Raw genomic sequence first — 27,721 nt, forward strand, 5'->3', positions numbered from 1 at the left:
CTAAAGATAAGTCTTTGGGCCGAGCCCCATGTGAGGCGAACAGTGAGCGGCGTACAGCTGTCCGCTGGCGAACTCTGAGCGGCGTACAGCTGTCCGCTGGCGAACTCTGAGCGGCGTACAGCTGTCCGCTGGCGAACTCTGAGCGGCGTACAGCTGTCCGCTGGCGAACTCGGAGCGGCGTACAGCTGTCCGCTGGCAAACTCTGAGCGGCGTACAGCTGTCCGCTGGCGAACTCTGAGCGGCGTACAGCTGTCCGCTGGCGAACTCTGAGCGGCGTTCAGCTGTCCGCTGGCGAACTCGGAGCGGCGTACAGCTGTCCGCTGGCGAACTCGGAGCGGCGTACAGCTGTCCGCTGGCGAACTCGGAGCGGCGTACAGCTGTCCGCTGGCGAACTCTGAGCGGCGTACAGCTGTCCGCTGGCGAACTCTGAGCGGCGTACAGCTGTCCGCTGGCGAACTCTGAGCGGCGTACAGCTGTCCGCTGGCGAACTCTGAGCGGCGTACAGCTGTCCGCTGGCGAACTCTGAGCGGCGTACAGCTGTCCGCTGGCGAACTCTGAGCGGCGTTCAGCTGTCCGCTGGCGAACTCTGAGCGGCGTACAGCTGTCCGCTGGCGAACTCTGAGCGGCGTACAGCTGTCCGCTGGCGAACTCTGAGCGGCGTTCAGCTGTCCGCTGGCGAACTCGGAGCGGCGTACAGCTGTCCGCTGGCGAACTCTGAGCGGCGTACAGCTGTCCGCTGGCGAACTCTGAGCGGCGTACAGCTGTCCGCTGGCGAACTCTGAGCGGCGTACAGCTGTCCGCTGGCGAACTCGGAGCGGCGTACAGCTGTCCGCTGGCGAACTCTGAGCGGCGTACAGCTGTCCGCTGGCGAACTCTGAGCGGCGTACAGCTGTCCGCTGGCGAACTCTGAGCGGCGTACAGCTGTCCGCTGGCGAACTCTGAGCGGCGTACAGCTGTCCGCTGGCGAACTCTGAGCGGCGTACAGCTGTCCGCTGGCGAACTCTGAGCGGCGTTCAGCTGTCCGCTGGCGAACTCTGAGCGGCGTACAGCTGTCCGCTGGCGAACTCTGAGCGGCGTACAGCTGTCCGCTGGCGAACTCTGAGCGGCGTTCAGCTGTCCGCTGGCGAACTCGGAGCGGCGTACAGCTGTCCGCTGGCGAACTCTGAGCGGCGTACAGCTGTCCGCTGGCGAACTCTGAGCGGCGTTCAGCTGTCCGCTGGCGAACTCGGAGCGGCGTACAGCTGTCCGCTGGCGAACTCTGAGCGGCGTACAGCTGTCCGCTGGCGGACTCTGAGCGGCGCATCATAGCAGCGATCTGGCGAACTCTTGCGAGGGAAGGTGTACTGCGCGCATACCGGCGCTCCCTGCTTGAGTTGGCGAGCGAAACGCCGTATTGATATTGCATTTAAATATTATAGGAAGGCAAACTGGAAGCAAACAGTCAACCGCTCTGCACGCCTCGTGGGGACAACAGCTTTATACATCGACAATTCGTTACAAGAGTTTTAGATGTGGGCGTACGACGACCGCCAGAGGCACTCGAGCTGTGGAAGCAATGCCTTCGAACGATCAAACACTTATTGGTAAGGGCCTACTTGAACAGAGGCTCAGACAAAGATTTAGGTAAGTTATTTACTTTCAAAAGTACAAAAACTGAAATCAATAAATCAGTGATTCAGTAAAACCTGCAGTTTATCGAACCGGTACGCGGTGCGGTAGTTGTAGAGTACAGACCAAGCAAAACTTAATGTCCTACATGAAATCAGTTTGAAATAAACATGTCTTTTTAAACTTGAAAGAGAAGTTTTCATTCTCTCTATATCTTATTGAAAGTCTAGCTCTTTCCATTAATCACATAATAGTAAGTAGTTTTCTTGGGCTAGTAACGCTTTAGCTCTCAGATTCTTTCACATATGACACTACTATAAGTTCTGCGATTATATTATTACCAGAAGTTAAATGATGATGATGACAAAAAATGTAGTTCGCAATGCCTTCTACATTTTTATTTAAAAAACTTTTTCCTGAAAGTTTCCAAGAAAAAAGCATTTCAAAAATTTTTTATTCATTTTTTGAATTTCTCAAAATCAGCAATCAGCACGACCTTTTTATTTTTCCTGTGACCTCTTGACATGCCCCCCTAACGATACATTATGTCAAATTACGGTAGGTCTTTTTTCGGAGGTGTCGGCGGTACCGACTTTTAGCTGTCAACACTTTGCTCACTGAGCATTATTACGTCATCTCCCCACTATCGTCGTTGGACTATAAAATCAGACACGCTGTGCGTAGCGAGGCATTATTCGTCCGGTTGTTGCCGAGGACACTTCTCAGTAGGAATAATCTGTCGTACTGTAGGTTTTAGAGTAGTGGTTACCTAAAGTGGTACTGTTGGTTAAACGAGTTGTTATTGTGGTGGTTAGGTTAGATGGTTGGTTTGGGACCGGTGTAAGGGGTGGAGGAGCCGGTCTAGGTAGGTTAGGTTAGGTTTACCTAGTTACGCTGGTAGTTGTGACATGCAGTAAACGGAAGTATTGTTCTTAACACGTCTGAAGATCGCCTAGTGATCGAAGCAGACCCTAAGGATCTCCGCCTGCCTTCATCAATTCTTAAACGATCCTCGGCTCGATCCGACATCAGAAGCGGGATGAACCGTGGAGCCTCTTCAGCTCCACCTAACCACATCGAAGAAAATAGCTGGCTTGTTGCAAGGTCGAGCCAAAACTCTTGGAGATACGTGAATCAATTACCAAAGCTTGGAATATCTGGAAACGAGTGGTTAATGGTGACAAAGACAAGGACGTCCGATTCAAGTCCAGGAGGTGAAAGCTACGCAGTGCTGAAGGTAATCTGCACTTTTTCAAAATCTTAATATTGCCGTTTTGTGTGTGTGACGTAAGTTGAGGACAGGGGCCTCCTTACTTCTGTGTTTTGTGTCGTAAGTTGAGGACAGGGGCCTCCTTACTTCTGTGTTTTGTGTCGTAAGTTGAGGACAGGGGCCTCCTTACTTCTGTGTTTTGTGTCGTAAGTTGAGGACAGGGGCCTCCTTGCTTTTGTGTTTTGTGACGTAAGTTGAGGACAGGGGCCTCCTTACTTCTGTGTTTTGTGTCGTAAGTTGAGGACAGGGGCCTCCTTACGTTTGTGTTTTGTGACGTAAGTTGAGGACAGGGGCCTCCTTACTTCTGTGTTTTGTGACGTAAGTTGAGGACAGGGGCCTCCTTACTTTCACTATTGGTCGTGTCCAACGAGGACGAGGGCTTCCGTGCGTGATCTGTTTCGTACAACGGTACTGTGTTCTTTTTTTTTCCTTTGGCAGGTCGAGGGCGACCTGTGGTCGGAGTGACCGTGTCGGCGCTGATTTACGAGGGCGAGCGCGAGCGCGCACGAGCAGTGTCGGACAATCCATGAATCGGGGACGGTGGGGACGGACCGGTCACCAGCTAGCTCCCGAGGACGGTCGCGCGTCAGAATGGCCGTGACGCGACGATGTTAAAAGAGTTTTACTGTCATAGACACCGCACAGTTACAGTTAACCACATATCCTTAACAATAACCAAAAAAAAAAAAAAAATTTTGTTTTTAAGTTCAGTTAGATGCCAAGAAATTAATAACTCAGTTAGACGCCACCGAGTTTCTTGCTGGTTCTTCTCGCTAGGTTGTGGCATTCCGAACCAGTGGTAAATTCGTTTTGAATAATGTTTAGATCATGATTGATTAAGAGTTGCAATAGCAATTGCGCTCTAATCGTATGAACTGTAGTTTAGAGTCGGTTCAACTAACTTTCGCGTCGCGACATGTCAGTAGATGGTTTAAAGTATTGAGATGTGATAAATTAGTCAAGCCAAAGAGACCTAGAAAAGCCGTGATGGTCAGAATCATAACCAATAGCATTGTACGTTAATTATTGTAATGTTTCTGGTTTACGGAGGTTTAGTGGTTGAGGGGACATTGATGTCCAGGTTTAGAATGAGAAAGATGTTCATTGACAGTTAACTGCTAGTCAGGATGGACGAGCGGTATAATGATTTTGTGGTTATGGTTTTGCCCTCACATGCTTTGTGACATTTAGCGTACGAGGGCGTACACAGGTCAGAATGGCCGTGTCGGCGGTACCGACTTTTAGCTGTCAACACTTTGCTCACTGAGCATTACGTCATCTCCCCACTATCGTCGTTGGACTATAAAATCAGACACGCTGTGCGTAGCGAGGCATTATTCGTCCGGTTGTTGCCGAGGACACTTCTCAGTAGGAATAATCTGTCGTACTGTAGGTTTTAGAGTAGTGGTTACCTAAAGTGGTACTGTTGGTTAAACGAGTTGTTATTGTGGTGGTTAGGTTAGATGGTTGGTTTGGGACCGGTGTAAGGGGTGGAGGAGCCGGTCTAGGTAGGTTAGGTTAGGTTTACCTAGTTACGCTGGTAGTTGTGACATGCAGTAAACGGAAGTATTGTTCTTAACACGTCTGAAGATCGCCTAGTGATCGAAGCAGACCCTAAGGATCTCCGCCTGCCTTCATCAATTCTTAAACGATCCTCGGCTCGATCCGACAGGAGGGCATCTAATTATTCCTTGCATATTGACTGAACTATTTATACGCTGGGAATGATAAATACAACCAAATTATTTAAATATTATGTAACTACACAGACGGGTTTTTGAAATAAAATGAACAAAGTCTGCTTTCACGTAATGACTCGAGTTTATTTTAAATCCAAAACAACTGATTAGGATTACGCAATGTTAAAAACATTTTCTCGAACAAAACTTTTAAAAGCTTCCAAAAAAATGTTTAGACTAGTGTTCCAATGTACATTAATCACGGGTGTCTGGTAGATACCTTGTCAGTACTGTATTGGTATTGAAAGTAGAATTATAACGTTTTCTTTAGAAAAATAGGCTGATGAGATGTTTACATATTTTAGGGTTCCGTAAGATTATTTAATAGTATAATCTAATCACTAGGCTTAGGCAATGGTACCCATTCTGTTGTCTTTCTCTAAACTAACACAGTAAATTAACACAGTAAACAAGTGAATTTTACGAGCGACGTCGAAATCGATCACCGTTGTAGTCATAAATCGATATTTGTGCAAAGGTATAGTTTCAGTGCCATGAATATCGGAGGCCGTAGTGTACTACTGTTCAAGTTATCGTGAGTTTGGCTAACGGGATGATTCTGTCATTGACTGCAGTGGTCGTGGTCGCCAGACGTCGCGATTTGAAGGCTTTATACAAAGGAAGCTGTCGTAACTCGAGACACATGTAACGACATGAAGATCGAATTTACTGTCGATAGAAGTACTTAAAGATGTATGCGGCTTAAACTGATGTCAAACTGATGTTAAACTGATGTTAAACTGATGTTAAACTGATATTAAACTCATGTTAAATCCAGTTTAAGGTACAATAGTGGTAGGTAAGGTATTAAAGTATTGAGTAGTAGGCAAGTTAATTTTTATTTAAGAACACATTAATAATAATTTATGTGGATTTATATGTATAGGAAAATAGAAAATTCCAAAATTATAATAGCAGTCTGATCCCTCTCTTTGTAACTTTGCTTAGCAGTTTATTTTGCTGATGAAAACTACTTACTATCAGCTGACCTTCGGGCTCCCTGCCTCCACATTATGAATATTGATGTCTACTACGGGCGGCCAACGATCTGTTGTGAAATTGTGAGAGCGACCTTAGCGGGAACTTTACGTTTATTTATAGACATGGTAAAGGGCCTTATGTGCAAAATTCAGCTTTCTCAGCTTTCTAGGTCTACTTACTGGTTTAGTCTGGGTGTTGAGTTTAGTCAGTTTCTCTCGAGTACAAGTACTCCCGGGCTCGTCTCAATATTTCCATTGAATTCAATTCAAATTTCACTATTGCGAATATGGGTAAACTCTATGGGTAACTACGTGTATGGGTCTCAACTGATTTTAAATATGTTCAGGGTCTTATTATCATACTTCTTATATTCACGCCATCGACGGTGTTCTGTACTTTCGTCTATTATTTGTATGACTAATTTTTAACGTGTTTTTCTTACAATAATTGTATACAAGAAGGACATAGATAAGTACTATGAAGAGTGATAGGGCGACGCACTATTCTACTCTTTAAATGATATGTTATGTTACTAGCTGGTGCCCCGCGACATCGTCCGCCTGGATTTAGGTTTTTCTTTGTTGTTTTTCTCTTTGATTTTTCAGAATAAAAAGTAACCGATGTCACTGTCTAGCTTCTCAACTAAGTAGGCACATTCGTGCGAACAATCACTGACTTGTTGGGAAGTTTCCATCAAGCGAGCAGGCGATCCGTCGCTCCGTTGCGCACAAACGCACAACAAACACACTTTCGCATTTATAACTCCTATATAGAAATTGATGTAAGGAGACATTTTTATCTTCACCTGCTTTAGTGCGCCAGGCGCTACGTATAGGAAGGTTCAGAAGAACTTAAACAGCAAGTTGCAAGCAAAGTTCCTACTTTGGCAACTTTGATTACTTACAAATTTGTAAGAGTCTACTTGTTCACTTCGCGTTGCTCGCTCGCAGCCGCTTATGATAAGTACAAGTTTTATGTACTTACAACTTTATGTAGGAGACTTGTGGACGAGTGTTTAAGTTTAGCGGCGCGCCTCCGCGCTGCAGGCACCTACTTTCCAGATTCCAGTTACTTAATCAGAATTAATTGTTGTCTATTTATATGACGGTGGTGTTAGCCTGGTGTGGTGCAGATGTCGGCTTCCTATGCGGAAGATGGAGGAGTCGATCCCGGACACTAATTGTTATATCAATTCTCGCTCAAGAAATAAAATACTCTGACGCGAATCCCCAGCAGGACTGAATGCACCGAACTTCCAATACTTTAATATTTGTCACGAAATCCAAACTTGCAGCGACGTCTTGTGATAAGGCCGCGGCTTTGTTGCGAACTTTATTCATTTGGGGAAAGTTCGCGCCCAGCTGTTCATGTACATTGAATCTTTTTAGCTTTCCCTTCGATAACACTACTTTCCAAGTGGAGCAACGTGTAAACCCTTAACAAGAAATTGCTGTCTTAGTGAGTTCTAGCTATAGGTATCGCTGAGTTTATTGAACCTTGTGCTAAAGGCGGTGCACAGTGGAGCAGCGTAGCGCAATACACATAATAGATATATCTTCCTCGAGGGCATATCGGAGGTACCTCCGATCTCTAATGAAATTAAGAGGGGTCTCTCCGTCACTCGCTTCATACAAACGTAGTTCCAATTTCATTTGAATATTAAGCAACCAAAGTCCATGAAATTTTGCAGACATATTCTAGAACCTAATATCTATGTCTGTGGTTTTCCAGATTTCTGTTAAAATATTCGGTTTCAAAGTTACGCGGTCTTAAAAATTTACATACAAATCTTTGAGCCCTTGTAATTTTAAAACTACATATTTTTAGAAAAATCTAACACACAGACACAGATGTTAGTTTCTAGAATATGTCTGCAAAGTTTCATGGACTTTGGTTGCTTAATATTCAAATGAAATTGGAACTACGATTGTATGAAGCGAGTGACGGAGAGAGCCCTGTTAAATAACAATGTAAGTTACTTAGAACTAAGAACGTCTGAGTTTCGCGAAAGCAAGGGAAGCAAAAGACGATGCGCGGCGTCTGTCGTTCCCACTGTATAGTGGACAGCTGACGTTGAAGGTCATCTTTGTTCCTGCTGCAGTAAACAGAGCAATAGCATTGCATCCTGTCCACTGTCCAGCCAATAAGATTCATTTCATAACCGAGTTCGTTCGTTTCATTTTTGGCGTTTTCATTTCATTCGTGGCGTTCGTTTCACACTTGGTTATTTTACGTTTCACAGATTGCCAATAAAAAATTTCGCTTGCAAAAAATATTTTATAAAATTGGATAATGTGCGAAACCGCAGACCGCATCGCACACCGCGGCGGCCTCAGCCTGGCTGTTCTCTATTCTATGCGAGGTGACCGTTTCCCAACATTAAGATGCCGATGAAGATTTGCGCTCCGTCAAGGAGGTATTCCGTAAATCTCGGCCATTTGCCCGACCTCGCTGAGCACGGCGGTAGGCGCGGCCGGCGGCTGGCGGAGACCTATCTGCATAATATATTCCGACAAAAAGCTTCACTCTTTCACATCTACATTCCGGAGCGACCTGCCGACGACACTGACGCGGCGGCCATGTTGTTGACAAATGGAATGTGATGTAGCGCCCTGCAGCCGGCCTGTTGTCTTGATTGACCTTGTAATTATGGCTTCACATTATTATTTAAACAGAAAAGATAGAATAACTTGTGTGTCATAGCGACAGATAGTACTTGCTCATATACAGCGGTGTATTATGTACCTATAAGTACGATGTAGAACTTCAAAGCAACACGGATATACGCTACAAGTTGTGTGTCTATCTTTGTTTAGGTACATATAGGTATAGGTTAAATATACTAATGTAAATAGGTTAACATCTAGATACATAACTGCAGGAAGTCAATTTTCTTAGACATTATATTATGGTTGGTATTTTATGCTTCATCTAGATGATTATCGCGGCGTTCGCGTGGATTTATTATATGGGCATATTTTACTAGTTTTTATATACTTAAAGTTAAACATTAATGTATACGATAAGCTATAATACAACATGTATAGTTAGTGTATAGGTCTTGTAAATAAGATTCAAGTAAGGCGTAGTATTTCTTAATTTATTAGCGAGTGTGGGTTCCGCGCTACGAGTCCTCCGAGACCGTCGACCGGCCCACGACGCCGGGGGTGAGTCTGAAGGCTAAAATAAATTTGTATGTATGGATTACCTTTGTATAGATATTATTAAATCACTTGGATCAGAAGTTTATTATAAATTTCGTTATGTATAGTACAATTTTTTAAATTTTTATAAGTACCAATGATGTTTGTCGCGGTTTTCGTTTGTTGTGGTTCAATTAGCCGCCGCTCCCGGACTTACGAAAACTGTTTTGTTTTCATTTACTGTCTCGTTATCTTTCGACTTCTTCTTACTTCCTAATTGTTAAGCAAGTATTTAATTATTTTTAATTAACATTATATTTTGCCCTCTGCCTCCCCCTTCGGGTTAACAAAATGAAAAGAACAGTTGAAATTACTAGTAACTGTTTTTTTGTTAGCCTTAAAAGGATTCCCGTGTTTCCCGTTGTAGCTACATTGTTGCGCTTCTGTAACTACTTACAGTTCAAGAAACTTAAAAGTTGGACCTCTCTCGAACTAGCCATTGGTAACTTTTTACGGAAGGATGCTAATGATAAAATTCTACCTATTTGAAATTGTGGCGAACACAACAAATAACAAATCTATTAAAAGTCTAGAATCTTTCGCATCAAGGTCATCGGGACCGATGTTTCAACATCAATGTGTTTCAATCGCTTTAACCTTTGTTAACACAAATCCTTCTTGAATTTAGTCCGCAGTTATTAAGATAATTTAGCGATTGTAAAATTGGCCTTGAGTAAATTATATCTACCATTAAATGGCTAAAATATGGAGTACCTAGGTACCTAGGTATATTTTATTTTTTTCCGCCATCCAATTCTAAGTGATTCCAAGTAATCCTTTTCTCAGCTATTTATGCATTGTCTGATAGTATTTGAGTTTGTTTGTTCCATCAATTAACAACAGAGCGTAGAGCACGTTTCTATCAGTTGTCATTCGAATAGGGCGTCTCAAACTCGTGTCTGCTCAACCCATAACAGGCTCACGATTGGTTCGTCATGTGGTTATACTGCAATACTGGCCGCTGTCGTGATTGGCCGACACAAAGTGCAGTGACACAGCTTCGATCGAATTGAAGAAGTATCGGTGTGCCGTGATGTATGTTGCAATGTGCCTACCGTTCGGCGTCCACTTCGGTAGAGATTTCATTACGCTATAATGGAGTGTACGAAATATTTGTATGTTTTGCTGTTCACTGGCTCGAACAGTCAGCGCTGTTCTGGACGAGCGCGAGATGAAGCTGAAAATGTGATTTTACTGTGAACTTCAGCGTTGCAAGTCGAGCGAGCTCCCGGCTCCGGAGCATCGCGCAAATACAAATACTCTCTCTCACACTGTTTAAAAGGAACCCGGACAATAGATCAAAGCCATCTAATGTCGCTACGAGCGGTGTTCATTACGACGGGTAAACTCCACGGCATCAGTCCCGCGCCGCAACGCAGAAAAGCGTTTTCTCTTTTTCCTTTCTTAATTGTTTGTCAAATTAGCGAGTCCCAGGACACGCCGATATCTCCTCGGCCTCCTTTTGTGGGAATATCTACGGTACGCAATTCTCCGCATTTATTTGTCAGCAGTGACGGATTAAGACTTCTTGGTGCCCTAAGCAATCCATGCCTATGGGCCCCATATCCGTATGTCAACTAGAATCGGTCTTTAAACCTGTACCGCCTAAAAACATTCGTTTTTTGTAAAATAAGATGATGAGATGTAACATACTTTAGAAGTGGAGTAGTTAGGTGCGACAACAATAAAAACCAAAGCATAATTTATTTATTTATTGAAATGCGCCTTGCGGCTTTCGGGGGCATTCGAATTGTCGAATGCACAAGCGGGCAGCGAGTGGGCAAACGGGAGTGGGGTTATGACTCTAGATCGGACTCTATGTAAACTTAAAACGTGCGAATTTTCAAATTAGTCCTAGAAACTCTTTTTGGTGTGGTTTTTGGTGACGTGAGTGAGACGTGATGCTCTAAGGGCGGTTTTTTTTTGTGCTTCTTCTGGTGCCCCCTCAGACGTGATGCCCTAGGCAATTGCTTAATTTGATTAAGGGTTAATCCGTCACTGTTTGTCAGTTGTATCCCTAGTACGAGTTTCTACATCTCGAACACTTCGATGATTTTTTGAGTTTCGATCTGTACTCTGTAGTGTCAAACTGAAGTAAAATAGCCCATCTCCTTACTTAAATTCTTACGATAATTCTTACAAAGTTTTCGGTAGGTACGCACTTCGAATTTGTGCTTGAAACGTCAATTTATTTATTGAAAAAATATTGACAAGTAAAACGAAATTAAGCAAAATATTAAATTACCATAGTGGCCAAGAGAATTGACAAATAAAAACATGTGCTGAATCTCATTCATAAAATCTATAAAAATTCGTGCTAAAGTTAGAGATCGGGGGCGAAGGCGCGTGCGGTCGGCGATATGAATATTACTTCAGTAGCACACAGCCTCATTCATTCACAATCGATACACCCGCGGAGACAGCCTTTTGTAACGACTCATATTAATTAAACGGCACTCAACGAGTGTAATCGTCACTAACAGCCCGAGCACAATCAGCGCGACAACTCTTCATCATCGACAAAGCGTCGCAAAGCCGAGAGAGAGCCGTGTCGTGTGCGGTGGTGCTCGGGCCGGGGCCGCTGTCGCCGGCTACGACAACACTCGATAAAACATTTAGTGCGAATATCAGCCGTTAGTCACAATTAACGTCACGGGAGAGCTTTTTATTGTACTCCCTAATCGTCGAGCTTCCTACAACTGGTTCGGATTGCCTTTCCTACTAACAAAAATAATCTCAACTCATAGGAACAGACTTTATCCCATAGTTCCAATGCATAGCAAACTTTAGCTTTAGTTCTAAGTTTTACTTATCAATTTTTTTTTTTTTTTAAATTGTAAAAGTATTTTTTTTTGTTTCAAATCAAAACGTTCTCTTTTCTTATCAACTTACATTCGTTTTCTGAAATAAATCTTCGCATTTCAAAGACACACCTACCAGCATCCCGTCTCGTATAAACAATCAAATCCTTCAATTAGCGTAAAGTGGAAGAATATACAAAGGAAATTAAGTTACTGGAGCCTCTCGGAGATAATAATGATTGTGATAATGATAGCTCGTCAAATGCCTCACTGCGTCTTTCTACAACGAAATAAGCAGCGAGCTTGAAAGATAAATCTCACTTTCTAATTAATTGGCAGACAGGAAGTAGTATATTATTATGTTTGTTTGACATACCTAATCGTAATATATTTTCTCATACATACGATATAATTGAACTCAACGCCGGCGAGTCATATCCTGACTGTGTGTTTACTTATGACCCTTTGAGTGAAACATTGATACGCTTTGCGCACATACTCGTGTAACAACAAACAAACAACTTTTTGATTGTATTTGAAAGTTTACTTGTTAAACCACGATACTGAGTTACCTGAACCATTATATTACTTTAGACGTAGGGCCAGTTGTATAACAGGCAGTTAAACACGTTCACAGATCACCAGACAAAAGCCAAGTGCGTTGCACAAGTCAGTTTTAATCTCAATTTGGTTCAAAATGAACAAAGTTTGACTTGTGACACTTTTATTTTCAAATACTGGCTCTAGACTGTAGAGGTATTCGACTCGATGAACTTGTTTAATGAGTACATTTAAACGTACTGAACGTTCACGCAAGTCGCGTACTGTGGGCAGGCAGTTCACTGCGCGCAAAGGTCAGATGCATACAGCCTTGCGTTTTCATAGTTTTGAAATGTTCAATGTTTTATTGAAGCAATCTATTGCAGGTGCTCGCACAAACAATGCCTGTATTTGTTTATTTTATTGTAAAGCTCTCTCCATTGTAGTTGATTCAGAGCGCGGCGCACGCGAGCAGCATGGCGACCCGACGCCGGGTTCACTCGATGGATTTATATTTATTTCCATTAACAACACTGTCGTAGGTTAGGTACCAATTGTTTACTCGTACCCTACAGCTACTATAGGTACCTACTGAAGCCTTTGTATCTGTATCGATTACTTTAATTTCTAATATCGATAATGAAATTATCGGAACCATTGAAGTTTATTAGCGACACTTTTCCGTTTCATCGATTTTCAAACACAATGGTAGTAAAGAAGTTTTCACTTCCAAACTTCGTAGTAAAAGCGAATCGCTGACAGCTGGCAGGTACCCTACACCAGGCACGAGTTTTTTTCGAATAAACGAACATTCATTCCCATTGACACAGGTGTGACATATAACCACACAGGTGTGACACAAGGCTTGTACGGAGCAATGTTCGAGTTAGCAGCCGCTCGCAGGATTACAGGATTATCGTCTCCGGCTGCGGCTCACGCGAGTGTCAGCAGCTCCGCTTATCTGCGCACTTCGGGATTGATGTCCTCCCCGGCTCCGATAGTAGCGGAGATCGCTTTGATGTTCCTCACGCGTACGATAATACATTGACCTTTAGCTGTTAGCACAGAGTTAGATCGCGGAGTATTGCATGGCACGCACGCAGCACACGTGACGCGATTTCGCATTCATCATTCATCGTCTGTCACTAAAAATAATTCCCTTCAGATAAATCGTTGAAACACGTAACAATAACGCTTGGGTACCTACTTCGAGTAGACTTTACAGACTCTTTCGAAACGTCCAGTCTGTGCGTTTTCAGGAGTGTAGACTAACTAGATACGAGCACGTACTACGAATGAGTCGAGTTTCTGCTGACGAGAAGCATATACAATATAAATGTACTTAAGTACTTAATTATTATGTAGAGTTATAAATTACACCAAAACATTATTGTGTTTCTCTTCACACAGTAAAGAAATAAAAAAAGTTCAATTTTAGGTAAAGCAAATTCGCCGAATACTTCAACAGCCGACAGCTGTTGAGAGAGTAGGTGTAAAAATGGAATGAAGGGAAAATTGATTCATGGATCTCGAAATTGGGTTAAATGGTGTTGACAGTAGAATTGGTTTTCATTAGTGTGTTGTGCGACGACGCACAATTCGCCATTTGCCAATGTGCCTACTGATTACTCGTACCACGGCACGCACCTACCTAAGTTAATATTGCAATATAAAATCAGCTACTAATTAGTTTGAACGCTCGATATATCGCGATTAATTAGTTATATTAGACTCCATTCCAGCTAAGTAGGTAGTGGCACTAGCATGAGTTTACATTTCGATACGTTCATGACTTGGATGGTTTTCTTGAATAAATGATATCGTAAGGGCAAAAAAAATATTTAAATTAACTTTAAAATTAGTTAAGAAACCAATTGTGAAGAAAACGCGCTCTAGAAACTAACTATAATTGCTAAAGCATGACAGCTTTTAAATTGAAAGCTTTGCAGCAAAATGTGAAATTATTTGGGAGAGTCTGCAGAATGAATGATTTGTATTGTTTTGTATAATGGCGGCTTAATCAAAGCCATTAGTCAGAGTTAGCGCCGACTGCGAGCTACAGCAGTTGAACGTTCAAACAATCTGTTTCTTCTCCTCCGCTAACAACACTTCAAAACGGCTCTCTGAATAAGTTAACTGTTTAGCTGTTGTTGCTTAGATCCTCAGGCCAACTTCCAAGGTTTGAGGTTATTTAATTAGATTCTAAGTAAATAACCTTAGACTTTCGAAGTTCTCAGAAGAATCGAATTTGTGTGGAGAGTGGATTTGTCTAGTTCTAACAGTTAATTTCTGTGTAAGAAAATTACTATGATGGAAGAATTTACGTACATAATTCTAAATACAACCACTTTTATCAAAACTTTCATATGTTCCTGTTCAACTAAAGTAATAAAAAATACGCTACGAGAAAGAGGCTTCAGAAGTGCAATGTATGGGATTTGAGACTACGACCTTTCGGGTTCGCTGCTCCCGTCGAGCTGACGACAAATTATACGCGTTTCCTATCACAAGTAATACGCAAGCATACCAGCGACGACATCACATTGTTTACGTTCAAACCCTTTGAATCTATGTATGTAATTACTTAACTAGGATATAATATTATAGGAATTCAAAGAGAATACACAAAATTCCTCACGTGAGAACATTCCGCTTCAGAAATAACATTCCAAAGCGCTATCAATGAGTCTTTGATGATGGCTTCACGTATAAACCGAATAGTCTATATTTCAAAGAATTAAAATAAGGTTTGTACTGCAATCTGTTTAGTGGTTTACTAAACGAACATGATTGACATGTTGACATTGTGGAAGAAAAGTTCATTAATCCCCATTAATGATTGTCAATGGGAATGAGTGGAATGACCCTTAAATTTCAGGTTCTGCGATTCTTGAATGGCTGTCTTTACAGTCCTGGTAACACGAATATGTCAAAAATCCTATCCTTTGAACGTTTTCCATTCTTCTGGAGGGCGTACAGATTGGGGAAATGAAAACTTAGGAAAAGTTCTTATGGCCATCAGGGTATTCTTCAGCAATTACCTATTTGATATTTTATTATAATTGCGTCTAAAAGTCTCGAGAGTGAAACCCTAGAGATAAAATGGTCGCGGCGGAGAGCGGCAGGGTGAAGGATGAAACACAAGTTCAAACCATTTCCTTTAACTACAAGCAGAACTAGCAGTCGCAGGAAAACAGGGAATATTCTAACGCATGATTAACTTAGCTCATCATAACAATAAAAATATAGTTAGGTACCACACGCTCGATTCTTAACTAAAACAATATTACTTAGATGGGTATAGCGTTGTTTTCAATTAACCTATGTATTTCTTTTCACCTTCACTGTATAATCAAGTTCAAAGTGGAATGTTGCGACAAAGGCAACGCTATCGGTCAGATCGCAACACCAGCGCAGCAGTGATCGCAGGACCAACACAAGTGTGCGACATCTCATGCATATTCACTACACCTTGACCTCTGTGCTGTGACCTTCGCTGCGCCGACCTCCGTCCCGTTCGGCCCGGGACCCCATTGAAGGTCAACGTTACAAAGAGAACCTTCGTGGAAGATCTCATGTGAAGCATAACAACAACAATATCATGAAATAATTAAGTATAATATTGTGCTGAACGTAAAAACACTCGGCGCAGGCGAACAGCTAATAATAATAAATATAAATGTCGTTTGCTTGTGATGTAAACAAAAACACATTACACGCGAACAATAGCGTAATAATGAAAGGGAGATGAAAACCTAACAATGTTTAGTTAGTATTTCCTCATTACATCAAACAAAATGGGCTTTGACGAAAGCTTTCATTTTTGGTCTCATTAATAATGTTAGGTTTACTTCAAAATAATCGCTGTAATAATATAATGTACCTCTAGCAGGTCTTATCGGTCGTATAATGTCGGCTTCACTTGTACGGTTATAATATTCTGCTAAGCTAGTACTTACTGTCCTGACTATCTAAAGAAAATTTCTAAAAAAACACGATATTATAATAAAATTTTGCACATTATTATATATTGTGTATTTAACAATATATTTTACTTTTCTTAGAATTGCCTTCATGTGAGTTGTCTCAGTTCTTACAGTAGGTATCGTAGGTAGGTATTTACTATTATCACATTTTCACGTCCGTCGCCGCCTGTGAGGCGCACAGCTTGAGAGGAGCCGTCGCCTGGAAGCAGGATATAGCGCGGCAGACGTCGGCCGGACGCCGGAAACCACGAGCGGCGGACGTGGACATGGCCCGTCCGCTTCCAAATCGAGTATGTTTTCTGTATCAGAAAATATTTATAAACTTCACTCTACAATGTTACTGTGATACACGACGGAATTTCCTCTTGGAGATACCTCTTACAATACTCAGTTCGATGCGAATTATCAGCTGTATAGAGCTGTATATAATATCAGCTGTATGTAAGCACTAGTCCAGTGCGTGTAGTGAGATGTTTGCATGCTTTGCCGTCTTCTTATCTCCTTGCGTCAGGAAAAGTTGTTTTCACTTTATGTTGGCCTCCAAGCCTGCAGAATATCTTAAAAAATCCATCTAAAATTTACATGTTCTTAGCTTCCTTATAAGATAAGTACAACTCATATACAATATGAAACGATAAACAGAAGAAACTAAAAAAAACCGGTCCAGTACGCGTTAGAGTCGCACTCTTAGAGTTCCGTGCAAAATTATAAACATTATATTTCACATTTATAAAATATTTCTTTTTCGAGCTAGAACATCGAAATGAACCCCAAAACCCAAAATTTATTCGATTTTTGGGTTTCCCCTCTCTCTTTTTAACATCCCCCTCTTCGCAATCCTCTTAATCCAGCGACCATTATCATCTGCAGCTGCCGTACCTACAGCGTCTTTCATGTCGTCCAAATAAAAGTTTAATAATTTAAAAAGTTAGCCTTTGATTGAGAACTCACCCTAATCCCCCCCCCCCCCCTCCTATCTTCTCCCCCCCCCCCCCCCCGGTAAAAATAATATAATTGACCTTCTCCTTAAGAGACCTATGTCCCGCAGGGGATCTCCGTTGGATGATAATGATGATGATCATTACAGAAAAAAAGTGAACACGTTACATTTGTTTTTATTATAGAAAAAGTGAATGCATAGTAATCAAAACTTTGCAAACAGTACTAAAGGAATAATAAATAATTTACAGAAATTAGTAAATCAGAGCCATTTCCTGACTGCGACTGAAACAGATTCCTTTGAAAACTACAGTAGCACAAGTGCTGAAAGTTGTGGAGGGGCAAGCCAACATAACAAACTAACAAACGAAATTGTTTTGGCTAACATGAATCATTCACTGTGGGAGATAGAGTTGACCAACATAAGGTGTAGTAATTTCGATGTAATTCGTATCAACAAAACAGCAAACGTAAGTTTGTAAAGTTGGCGTCAATATAACCGCAAGGTTAGGTGCGGTTAGGTTAGGTGCGGTTAGGTTAGGTGCGGTTAGGTTAGGTGCGGTTAGGTTAGGTGCGGTTAGGTTAGGTGCGGTTAGGTTAGGTGCGGTTAGGTTAGGTGCGGTTAGGTTAGGTGCGGTTAGGTTAGGTGCGGTTAGGTTAGGTGCGGTTAGGTTAGGTGCGGTTAGGTTAGGTGCGGTTAGGTTAGGTGCGGTTAGGTTAGGTGCGGTTAGGTTAGGTGCGGTTAGGTTAGGTGCGGTTAGGTTAGGTGCGGTTAGGTTAGGTGCGGTTAGGTTAGGTGCGGTTAGGTTAGGTGCGGTTAGGTTAGGTGCGGTTAGGTTAGGTGCGGTTAGGTTAGGTGCGGTTAGGTTAGGTGCGGTTAGGTTAGGTGCGGTTAGGTTAGGTGCGGTTAGGTTAGGTGCGGTTAGGTTAGGTGCGGTTAGGTTAGGTGCGGTTAGGTTAGGTGCGGTTAGGTTAGGTGCGGTTAGGTTAGGTGCGGTTAGGTTAGGTGCGGTTAGGTTAGGTGCGGTTAGGTTAGGTGCGGTTAGGTTAGGTGCGGTTAGGTTAGGTGCGGTTAGGTTAGGTGCGGTTAGGTTAGGTGCGGTTAGGTTAGGTGCGGTTAGGTTAGGTGCGGTTAGGTTAGGTGCGGTTAGGTTAGGTGCGGTTAGGTTAGGTGCGGTTAGGTTAGGTGCGGTTAGGTTAGGTGCGGTTAGGTTAGGTGCGGTTAGGTTAGGTGCGGTTAGGTTAGGTGCGGTTAGGTTAGGTGCGGTTAGGTTAGGTGCGGTTAGGTTAGGTGCGGTTAGGTTAGGTGCGGTTAGGTTAGGTGCGGTTAGGTTAGGTGCGGTTAGGTTAGGTGCGGTTAGGTTAGGTGCGGTTAGGTTAGGTGCGGTTAGGTTAGGTGCGGTTAGGTTAGGTGCGGTTAGGTTAGGTGCGGTTAGGTTAGGTGCGGTTAGGTTAGGTGCGGTTAGGTTAGGTGCGGTTAGGTTAGGTGCGGTTAGGTTAGGTGCGGTTAGGTTAGGTGCGGTTAGGTTAGGTGCGGTTAGGTTAGGTGCGGTTAGGTTAGGTGCGGTTAGGTTAGGTGCGGTTAGGTTAGGTGCGGTTAGGTTAGGTGCGGTTAGGTTAGGTGCGGTTAGGTTAGGTGCGGTTAGGTTAGGTGCGGTTAGGTTAGGTTAGGTTAGGTTAGGTGCGGTTAGGTTAGGTGCGGTTAGGTTAGGTGCGGTTAGGTTAGGTGCGGTTAGGTTAGGTGCGGTTAGGTTAGGTGCGGTTAGGTTAGGTGCGGTTAGGTTAGGTGCGGTTAGGTTAGGTGCGGTTAGGTTAGGTGCGGTTAGGTTAGGTGCGGTTAGGTTAGGTGCGGTTAGGTTAGGTGCGGTTAGGTTAGGTGCGGTTAGGTTAGGTGCGGTTAGGTTAGGTGCGGTTAGGTTAGGTGCGGTTAGGTTAGGTGCGGTTAGGTTAGGTGCGGTTAGGTTAGGTGCGGTTAGGTTAGGTGCGGTTAGGTTAGGTGCGGTTAGGTTAGGTGCGGTTAGGTTAGGTGCGGTTAGGTTAGGTGCGGTTAGGTTAGGTGCGGTTAGGTTAGGTGCGGTTAGGTTAGGTGCGGTTAGGTTAGGTGCGGTTAGGTTAGGTGCGGTTAGGTTAGGTGCGGTTAGGTTAGGTGCGGTTAGGTTAGGTGCGGTTAGGTTAGGTGCGGTTAGGTTAGGTGCGGTTAGGTTAGGTGCGGTTAGGTTAGGTGCGGTTAGGTTAGGTGCGGTTAGGTTAGGTGAGGTGCGGTTAGGTTAGGTGCGGTTAGGTTAGGTGCGGTTAGGTTAGGTGCGGTTAGGTTAGGTGCGGTTAGGTTAGGTGCGGTTAGGTTAGGTGCGGTTAGGTTAGGTGCGGTTAGGTTAGGTGCGGTTAGGTTAGGTGCGGTTAGGTTAGGTGCGGTTAGGTTAGGTGCGGTTAGGTTAGGTGCGGTTAGGTTAGGTGCGGTTAGGTTAGGTGCGGTTAGGTTAGGTGCGGTTAGGTTAGGTGCGGTTAGGTTAGGTGCGGTTAGGTTAGGTGCGGTTAGGTTAGGTGCGGTTAGGTTAGGTGCGGTTAGGTTAGGTGCGGTTAGGTTAGGTGCGGTTAGGTTAGGTGCGGTTAGGTTAGGTGCGGTTAGGTTAGGTGCGGTTAGGTTAGGTGCGGTTAGGTTAGGTGCGGTTAGGTTAGGTGCGGTTAGGTTAGGTGCGGTTAGGTTAGGTGCGGTTAGGTTAGGTGCGGTTAGGTTAGGTGCGGTTAGGTTAGGTGCGGTTAGGTTAGGTGCGGTTAGGTTAGGTGCGGTTAGGTTAGGTGCGGTTAGGTTAGGTGCGGTTAGGTTAGGTGCGGTTAGGTTAGGTGCGGTTAGGTTAGGTGCGGTTAGGTTAGGTGCGGTTAGGTTAGGTGCGGTTAGGTTAGGTGCGGTTAGGTTAGGTGCGGTTAGGTTAGGTGCGGTTAGGTTAGGTGCGGTTAGGTTAGGTGCGGTTAGGTTAGGTGCGGTTAGGTTAGGTGCGGTTAGGTTAGGTGCGGTTAGGTTAGGTGCGGTTAGGTTAGGTGCGGTTAGGTTAGGTGCGGTTAGGTTAGGTGCGGTTAGGTTAGGTGCGGTTAGGTTAGGTGCGGTTAGGTTAGGTGCGGTTAGGTTAGGTGCGGTTAGGTTAGGTGCGGTTAGGTTAGGTGCGGTTAGGTTAGGTGCGGTTAGGTTAGGTGCGGTTAGGTTAGGTGCGGTTAGGTTAGGTGCGGTTAGGTTAGGTGCGGTTAGGTTAGGTGCGGTTAGGTTAGGTGCGGTTAGGTTAGGTGCGGTTAGGTTAGGTGCGGTTAGGTTAGGTGCGGTTAGGTTAGGTGCGGTTAGGTTAGGTGCGGTTAGGTTAGGTGCGGTTAGGTTAGGTGCGGTTAGGTTAGGTGCGGTTAGGTTAGGTGCGGTTAGGTTAGGTGCGGTTAGGTTAGGTGCGGTTAGGTTAGGTGCGGTTAGGTTAGGTGCGGTTAGGTTAGGTGCGGTTAGGTTAGGTGCGGTTAGGTTAGGTGCGGTTAGGTTAGGTGCGGTTAGGTTAGGTGCGGTTAGGTTAGGTGCGGTTAGGTTAGGTGCGGTTAGGTTAGGTGCGGTTAGGTTAGGTGCGGTTAGGTTAGGTGCGGTTAGGTTAGGTGCGGTTAGGTTAGGTGCGGTTAGGTTAGGTGCGGTTAGGTTAGGTGCGGTTAGGTTAGGTGCGGTTAGGTTAGGTGCGGTTAGGTTAGGTGCGGTTAGGTTAGGTGCGGTTAGGTTAGGTGCGGTTAGGTTAGGTGCGGTTAGGTTAGGTGCGGTTAGGTTAGGTGCGGTTAGGTTAGGTGCGGTTAGGTTAGGTGCGGTTAGGTTAGGTGCGGTTAGGTTAGGTGCGGTTAGGTTAGGTGCGGTTAGGTTAGGTGCGGTTAGGTTAGGTGCGGTTAGGTTAGGTGCGGTTAGGTTAGGTGCGGTTAGGTTAGGTGCGGTTAGGTTAGGTGCGGTTAGGTTAGGTGCGGTTAGGTTAGGTGCGGTTAGGTTAGGTGCGGTTAGGTTAGGTGCGGTTAGGTTAGGTTAGGTTAGGTTAGGTTAGGTTAGGTTAGGTTAGGTTAGGTTAGGTTAGGTTAGGTTAGGTTAGGTTAGGTTAGGTTAGGTTAGGTTAGGTTAGGTTAGGTTAGGTTAGGTTAGGTTAGGTTAGGTTAGGTTAGGTTAGGTTAGGTTAGGTTAGGTTAGGTTAGGTTAGGTTAGGTTAGGTTAGGTTAGGTTAGGTTAGGTTAGGTTAGGTTAGGTTAGGTTAGGTTAGGTTAGGTTAGGTTAGGTTAGGTTAGGTTAGGTTAGGTTAGGTTAGGTTAGGTTAGGTTAGGTTAGGTTAGGTTAGGTTAGGTTAGGTTAGGTTAGGTTAGGTTAGGTTAGGTTAGGTTAGGTTAGGTTAGGTTAGGTTAGGTTAGGTTAGGTTAGGTTAGGTTAGGTTAGGTTAGGTTAGGTTAGGTTAGGTTAGGTTAGGTTAGGTTAGGTTAGGTTAGGTTAGGTTAGGTTAGGTTAGGTTAGGTTAGGTTAGGTTAGGTTAGGTTAGGTTAGGTTAGGTTAGGTTAGGTTAGGTTAGGTTAGGTTAGGTTAGGTTAGGTTAGGTTAGGTTAGGTTAGGTTAGGTTAGGTTAGGTTAGGTTAGGTTAGGTTAGGTTAGGTTAGGTTAGGTTAGGTTAGGTTAGGTTAGGTTAGGTTAGGTTAGGTTAGGTTAGGTTAGGTTAGGTTAGGTTAGGTTAGGTTAGGTTAGGTTAGGTTAGGTTAGGTTAGGTTAGGTTAGGTTAGGTTAGGTTAGGTTAGGTTAGGTTAGGTTAGGTTAGGTTAGGTTAGGTTAGGTTAGGTTAGGTTAGGTTAGGTTAGGTTAGGTTAGGTTAGGTTAGGTTAGGTTAGGTTAGGTTAGGTTAGGTTAGGTTAGGTTAGGTTAGGTTAGGTTAGGTTAGGTTAGGTTAGGTTAGGTTAGGTTAGGTTAGGTTAGGTTAGGTTAGGTTAGGTTAGGTTAGGTTAGGTTAGGTTAGGTTAGGTTAGGTTAGGTTAGGTTAGGTTAGGTTAGGTTAGGTTTTTTTTTTTTTTTTTTTTTTTTTTTTTTTTTTTTTTTTTTTTATTTTAAATACATTGACCTCTGACGTTATCAGAGACTGTGACTGCTTTTCTGTTTTTGGCTACTCTTTCATTCCAGTTCTCGCTAACATTCTGCTCGTACTTTCATTCTTCATACTAGATCTTTCTTTCATGCGTCTTCTTTCACTCGATGGGTGGGTTCCCTTCCTATCCATCTTTCTACTTTCGGGGGTGTTTTCTTTTCTTTTATTTTTATTTTATTTCTTTATTACACAAATCTAATTACATTCTTATATCTATTTACATCTATTTATATATACTATTATTTATATATACTATTTTATGATGAATAAATAACAATACGATATTGGGGACAGAGCGGATCTAATTTTTACACATGTTGGTTACTATATTCAATAATATACAAGAAACACTGTGTCTACATTAGTCCGCTCTGTTCCCAATCAGGTTACTGTTTCGCTTATTTACTTCTATGCATATATCTTTACAATATTTAAAGAAAACATCCCTTTTTTTATTATCGTGTATGATATCCACAATATTACCTATCGACAGTTGAATTTCGATCTCTTGTTCCAGCTTCATTCGTTTATACGCATGAACTGGACAGTCAAACAGGAGATGGGGAACAGACTCGGACACCCCGGGGTCGCAGATGCAGGACGGACTCTCCTTGCACTTGAAGCGATGCAAGTACTCGGAGAATCCGCCGTGCCCCGTCAACACCTGGGTGACGAGTCCGTCCACCTCCATTTTACTTACAACTCTGTAGGCCGCCACCGCATCAGGAAGAAATATTTTGGTGACGCCGGCCGTTTCACCGGCTCGGTACCGGTCGTTCCACTCATCAAGCGATCGCATACGAATGCTTCGCTTGATGAATGAGACGGGGCAGCTGTCGTAGTCAAATTTGCGTTTAGACCTCAGAGCAGCCTCCTTGGCCAGATTGTCGGCACGCTCATTCCCCTCCAGTCCTGCATGGGCTTTGATCCAGAACAAGCTTATACGTTTGTTCTGGAGCAAAGCGTCTCGCAGGAACCCTCGCGCTTCTACCGCCAGGGGGTGGAGAGCCTTTGGATTTTGCAGCGTCTGCAATGCTGACAATGAGTCGGAGTAAATTCCGACAGATCCGGCCAAGTTTGCTGCGGCCATCCGTGCCGCCCGGCATATCGCCAGAAGCTCCGCCTGGTAGACCGTGCAGTAAGACGGTAACGCAAGCTTGAGGGCTTTGGTTTCGGCGGCGTCACTCCATATGGATAGCGCCGCCCCCACCTTGCCCTCAATCTTGCTACCGTCCGTATAGATATTGAAGTCATTGTCATTATTGGCCATAAGTTGCTCCTGGTCCATCAGGCACTTGAACTCGAGGTCGAGATGACTGGCGGGATGCGGTGACCGAAGGGCCGAGGACATTCGCTCTACCTCCCGATCCCCTATCTCTCGCTGGGGCACCCCCTTCCTCGCCTCATACAGCGCCGCGGCTTCGCGGACGCGAAGGTCGAGTGGGAGTATCCCAGCGAGCAACAGGGCCGCGTTCAGGGAGACAGTGCGATATGCCCTACAGAGCTTCTGTGCGAAGCCTCGCTGGACCACGTTCAGCTGCTTCCGGATTCCGAGCCTGTCCACAGCAGGCGCCCATACGCTGGCGGCATACAGAACTACAGGTTCGACCACCGCTACATAGATAGTACGGATTACTTCGGGGTGGAGACCCCAGCTGACCTTAGCTGCTCGTGCCAACTGATGGTAGAAGGCTACCGCGCGCTTGCAGACACTCGCGACGTGGGCGTTGAATGTGAGTTTTCGGTCAATGACAACACCCAACAGTTTGATTTCGTTCGACAAGGCAACGTCGACCCCGCCCATGCGTAGACGCGGGTCGTCGTACTTCAATTTGCGCGTCATAACCATTGCATTGGTCTTATGAGGCGCAAATCGAAGTTTATTTGCCGCTCCCCACATTCTCACACGTTCAAGGGCGGCGTTGGCCTGCCGTTCGATTTCGAGGGCCGTGTCACCCTCGAACACCAACACCACATCGTCAGCGAATGCCTGCACGTACGCGCCACTAGTTTCCAAGTCCCGGAGCAGTGGGTCTAAAAGTAAGTTCCATAATATTGGTCCGCCAATAGATCCCTGCACGCAACCCTTCTCGGTAGCTATTGCGTACTCCTCCCCACAGTACCTGACTTTGACGCTCCTGTCATTTAGATAGCTGCTCAAAAGCCGTCGGATGTTTATGGGGCATTTTTCCTCCGCCAGCCTGACCTTTATTTTGGGCCACCAAGCGTTATCAAATGCGCCCTCTATATCCAGTGATATCAGAACGACAATCTTCTTGCTGTCTAGTTTATGTCTGATATGTTTCACTAAGGTGTAGAGGGCGTCTTCGGTGCTCCGTTGGGGCATAAAGCCAAATTGGCGTGTGCTAAGCCTAGGCGCTATATGAAATTGTAGTCTAGTGACAAGCATCTTTTCCAAGACCTTTCCAAGTACCGGAAGGAGGCCTATAGGACGATACGATTTTGGGGTCGTGTAGGTGGCCTTTCCGGGCTTCCGAAGGAAGATTACTGTGGCCTCCTTCCAGGCCCCGGGAAAGTGGTGGATTGCCAGGCACCGGTTGAAAAGGCACAAGAAGAGGTCCGGGTTGAGGTTTATCGCATGCAGGCATATGTCGGCGGTGAAGCCGTCCGCTCCAGGGGCTTTCTTCGGGTCGAAAGAACGACTCGCCAGCTTTAACTCTAAATGAGTGAAAGGGGGGTCCCCCTGGTCCGAGGAAGTCTCGCTATCCGTGAGCTCCGCCAGGGCCCTCACCCGTCGGTGCTCCTCGGAGTCTTGCTCCTCGGAGTCCTTGGGGTAAAAGGTCTCGGCCATAAGTCGGGCGGAGCTCTTGGCATCAATTTCCGTGTTTTCTACCACCAGCGGTGGATCTTCCTCCCGCTTGGCCGTCCTGCCCAACACCCTATATATACCCCCCCAGAGAGACTCTCGGTCCTGTTTCCCGCAAAATTCCTTCCAGGACCTAGTTTGAGCCTCTTTTTCTTTGGTCTCGTACTTTGTCCTGGCCTCCAGGTATTCTTCGACCACTTTCGACCGTCGAATCGGTGCCGCACACCGGATCCTCCTCTTCCTGGTGGCCACCTCGCGCTTCAGCGTCGACAGCTCCTCAGACCACCACGGCAACGTGAGTGTGTCCTTCCTCCTAATTTTGGGAATTGCACACTCACTCGCTTCAGTTAACGCCTGTATAAGTTTGTGTATGATGTAGTCTAATTGTGTAGCTGTGATAGTGTCTTGGATGTTTGTGACTGTAATGTTTTGGGATTGCAAAATTTGACCCAGTTTCTCACGAAACTGGGTCCAATTGGCTTTCCGTGTGTTATATGATCGTGTTGTGTGCTTGATATAGTTGTGTCTTGTGCGTTTTAGGTGTAACTTAAACGATATGCCGTTGTGGTCCGAGGTAGTTAAGTCTTCGCGCACGCGCCAGCCGTCCACCAGGTCCAGGAGGTCGGGTGACGCCGTTGTGATATCGACGAAGCTGGTGTATCTTCGCTCACCTCTTACGACGTCAAACGTGGGAATTTCCCCTTTGTTAAGGATAACAAGACCCAGGTCCTCCAGAGTCCCATGCAGTTCTTCTCCCCGGCGATCCGTCACGGGACTACCCCACCAAATGTTTTTGGCATTGCAGTCACCCGCGACTATCCATTTTTGTGCTCCCAACTCAAGCCGGATTTTGCGGAGGTGCGCCAGGTAGAGGTCCATCTCTAGGTCAGGCTCGAAGTAGAGCGATACCAGGGCTATCTCCCAGGCGCTGGTTCGGATCCCCACCACCGCGATGTTGTTCGTGGTGAGTTTTGGGTACTGTATGACGTGGAGGTCCGCATTAAAAACAATTACTGCAGCCTTTACCGTACCCTCCCCGTTGTCAACGTTCTGGAAGACCCTGATCCCGCTCCGACCCGAGACCCTGCCTTCTCTACCAACATATGGCTCCTGTACTAGCGCTATGTGCGCCCCGCATTTCCCCGACTCGAGTAGCAGCTCTGTGAACGCCAATTTCTTTCTCTGGAGATTCGCCTGGAGGAGATGAAGTGCCACCGTATCCACATGCGCAACCTTAGCAATACGCCACTGTGGAGCGGGCCAGTTCGTCCCATCTCCGCCTAATCGGGCAGTCGCTGCTGAAAGCGTTGTGCTCTCTATTATCGAGCTTCGCTCTCAAGCAGTTCCTGCACGAGGGCGGGGTGGCCGCGGCCCACTCCGCACACTTGGTCTTAAGGTGCGGTCCTCCGCAGTGGCTGCACCCATCCTCAGTTTCCTTACAAAATTTCTTACTGTGGCCGTAGCCCAGGCATCTCGAGCACTGGATCAGTGGAGACTGGTCCTCCGCTCTGACCCTCTGGAGATCTATGTGGACATTGCCCTTTACCGTGATCTGCCTCCAGATGGCAGGCGAGGCGCTCAGTACCACATCGGCCATGTGCGGATTGCGGGTTCTTTTTCTGTACTTGACTGAGATCCGGTCGTCCCCGTCGTTGAGGTTTCCAAAAATTTCCCTATTCTGGTTCCTCAAGGCTTTTGTTATGTCCTCATCAGTGTTTACAGTTAGGACTCCCTTGAGGACCAGAAGCGGGTCCCTATTTTTCACCTCCTCGACGGTGAGATCGGTTCCCTTCACCCTCAGTCTTTCCTTTACCTTGTCTCTGTCTTCCTTCTTTTCAAAACTCATTATGATCTTCCTATTTTTCGCCTTTCTCACCCTATCAACTCTGATCCATTCTTCTTTAGCGTCAACTGCTTCCCTTATTTTATCGAGTACTTTTTCACCCGTTATTCCTTCATCCTCTGTAGTTACGGCTATAGAGTGGAGGGCTGTTTGCCTAGGTGGTGATTTTGTAGGCTGTCTTGCCACTGCACTAGCATATGAGATATTTGGCATATTTTCTTGGCTAGTCCGCAGTGCCTCTTTCAGCCTGTCCATTTTTTCGGTATTTTCGGCAAGTTTCTTGCTATGCTCTTCCAATACCTTCTTAAGAGCTGCAGTTTCAGACTCAATGACTCTCCCCACCTCCCTCTCCCGCTCAGAGCGGGAGAACGATGAAGGAGGAGTCACTGGGTCATTTGCCTCTATAATTGGCTTAGCCGCACTAATGGGTGGGGTTGCTTCGTGGTCCGCCTCTGCCTCTTTGACCAGACGGTAAAGTCTGTCCACTTGGTTTGTAACTTCTTCTTTTATTTCTTTCTTTATATTTTTGGAAAGAGCCATGGCGTTCTTGACTTTCACGAGGCATGTTCTAGCCTCGACCACTCTTGGGTTCCGTACGATATTTTTGGGGCCCGGAGGGTTGTCAATTTTGAAGGCGATTGGCCTTTTTTGGGCGGGTGGGCTGGCTTTCTGTGTCGGCTCATTAGCTGTCTTCTTGAGCGAAGAGATGGACTTTTGTTTGTCTTCCAGTCTCGCTTCCCATTCGCCTACGCTTTTCCTTATGCTGGATTGCGAAGAAGATCCAGCCTCCTCCAGTGGCTTCGGCGGGTTCCTTTCGGGTGATTTTGCCATTGACGCGTTCTTGGTCGGGGTGCGTATTCCTAACAT

The 27,721-nt window shown here is 45.1% G+C and overlaps 1 protein-coding gene across 1 annotated transcript; it reads right to left on the reverse strand.

Annotated features, from left to right (window-relative positions):
* Positions 1 to 27,721, reverse strand: LOC123864750. The gene is made up of 3 exons (XM_045905375.1): positions 26,261 to 27,721; positions 22,591 to 26,205; positions 1 to 1,290 (listed from the first exon to the last, which is right to left on the reverse strand). Exons 1-3 carry the CDS (start codon positions 27,719 to 27,721, stop codon positions 1 to 3), a joined length of 6,366 nt encoding a protein of 2,121 aa, XP_045761331.1.

Source organism: Maniola jurtina, chromosome 4 (genome assembly GCF_905333055.1).
Source record: "Maniola jurtina chromosome 4, ilManJurt1.1, whole genome shotgun sequence".
Classification (NCBI taxonomy): domain Eukaryota; kingdom Metazoa; phylum Arthropoda; class Insecta; order Lepidoptera; family Nymphalidae; genus Maniola; species Maniola jurtina.

Bases quoted from the DNA above. Each gene is read 5' to 3' on its own strand.
- LOC123864750 (XM_045905375.1), bottom strand. From the start codon at position 27,721: ATGTTAGGAATACGCACCCCGACCAAGAACGCGTCAATGGCAAAATCA. The intron at 26,206-26,260 runs GTGGCGTATTGC...CATCTCCTCCAG, and splicing joins ACGAACTGGCCCGCTCCACA to GCGAATCTCCAGAGAAAGAA. The intron at 1,291-22,590 runs GTAAATAAGCGA...TGCGCCGCTCAG, and splicing joins GTAAAGATATATGCATAGAA to AGTCCGCCAGCGGACAGCTG.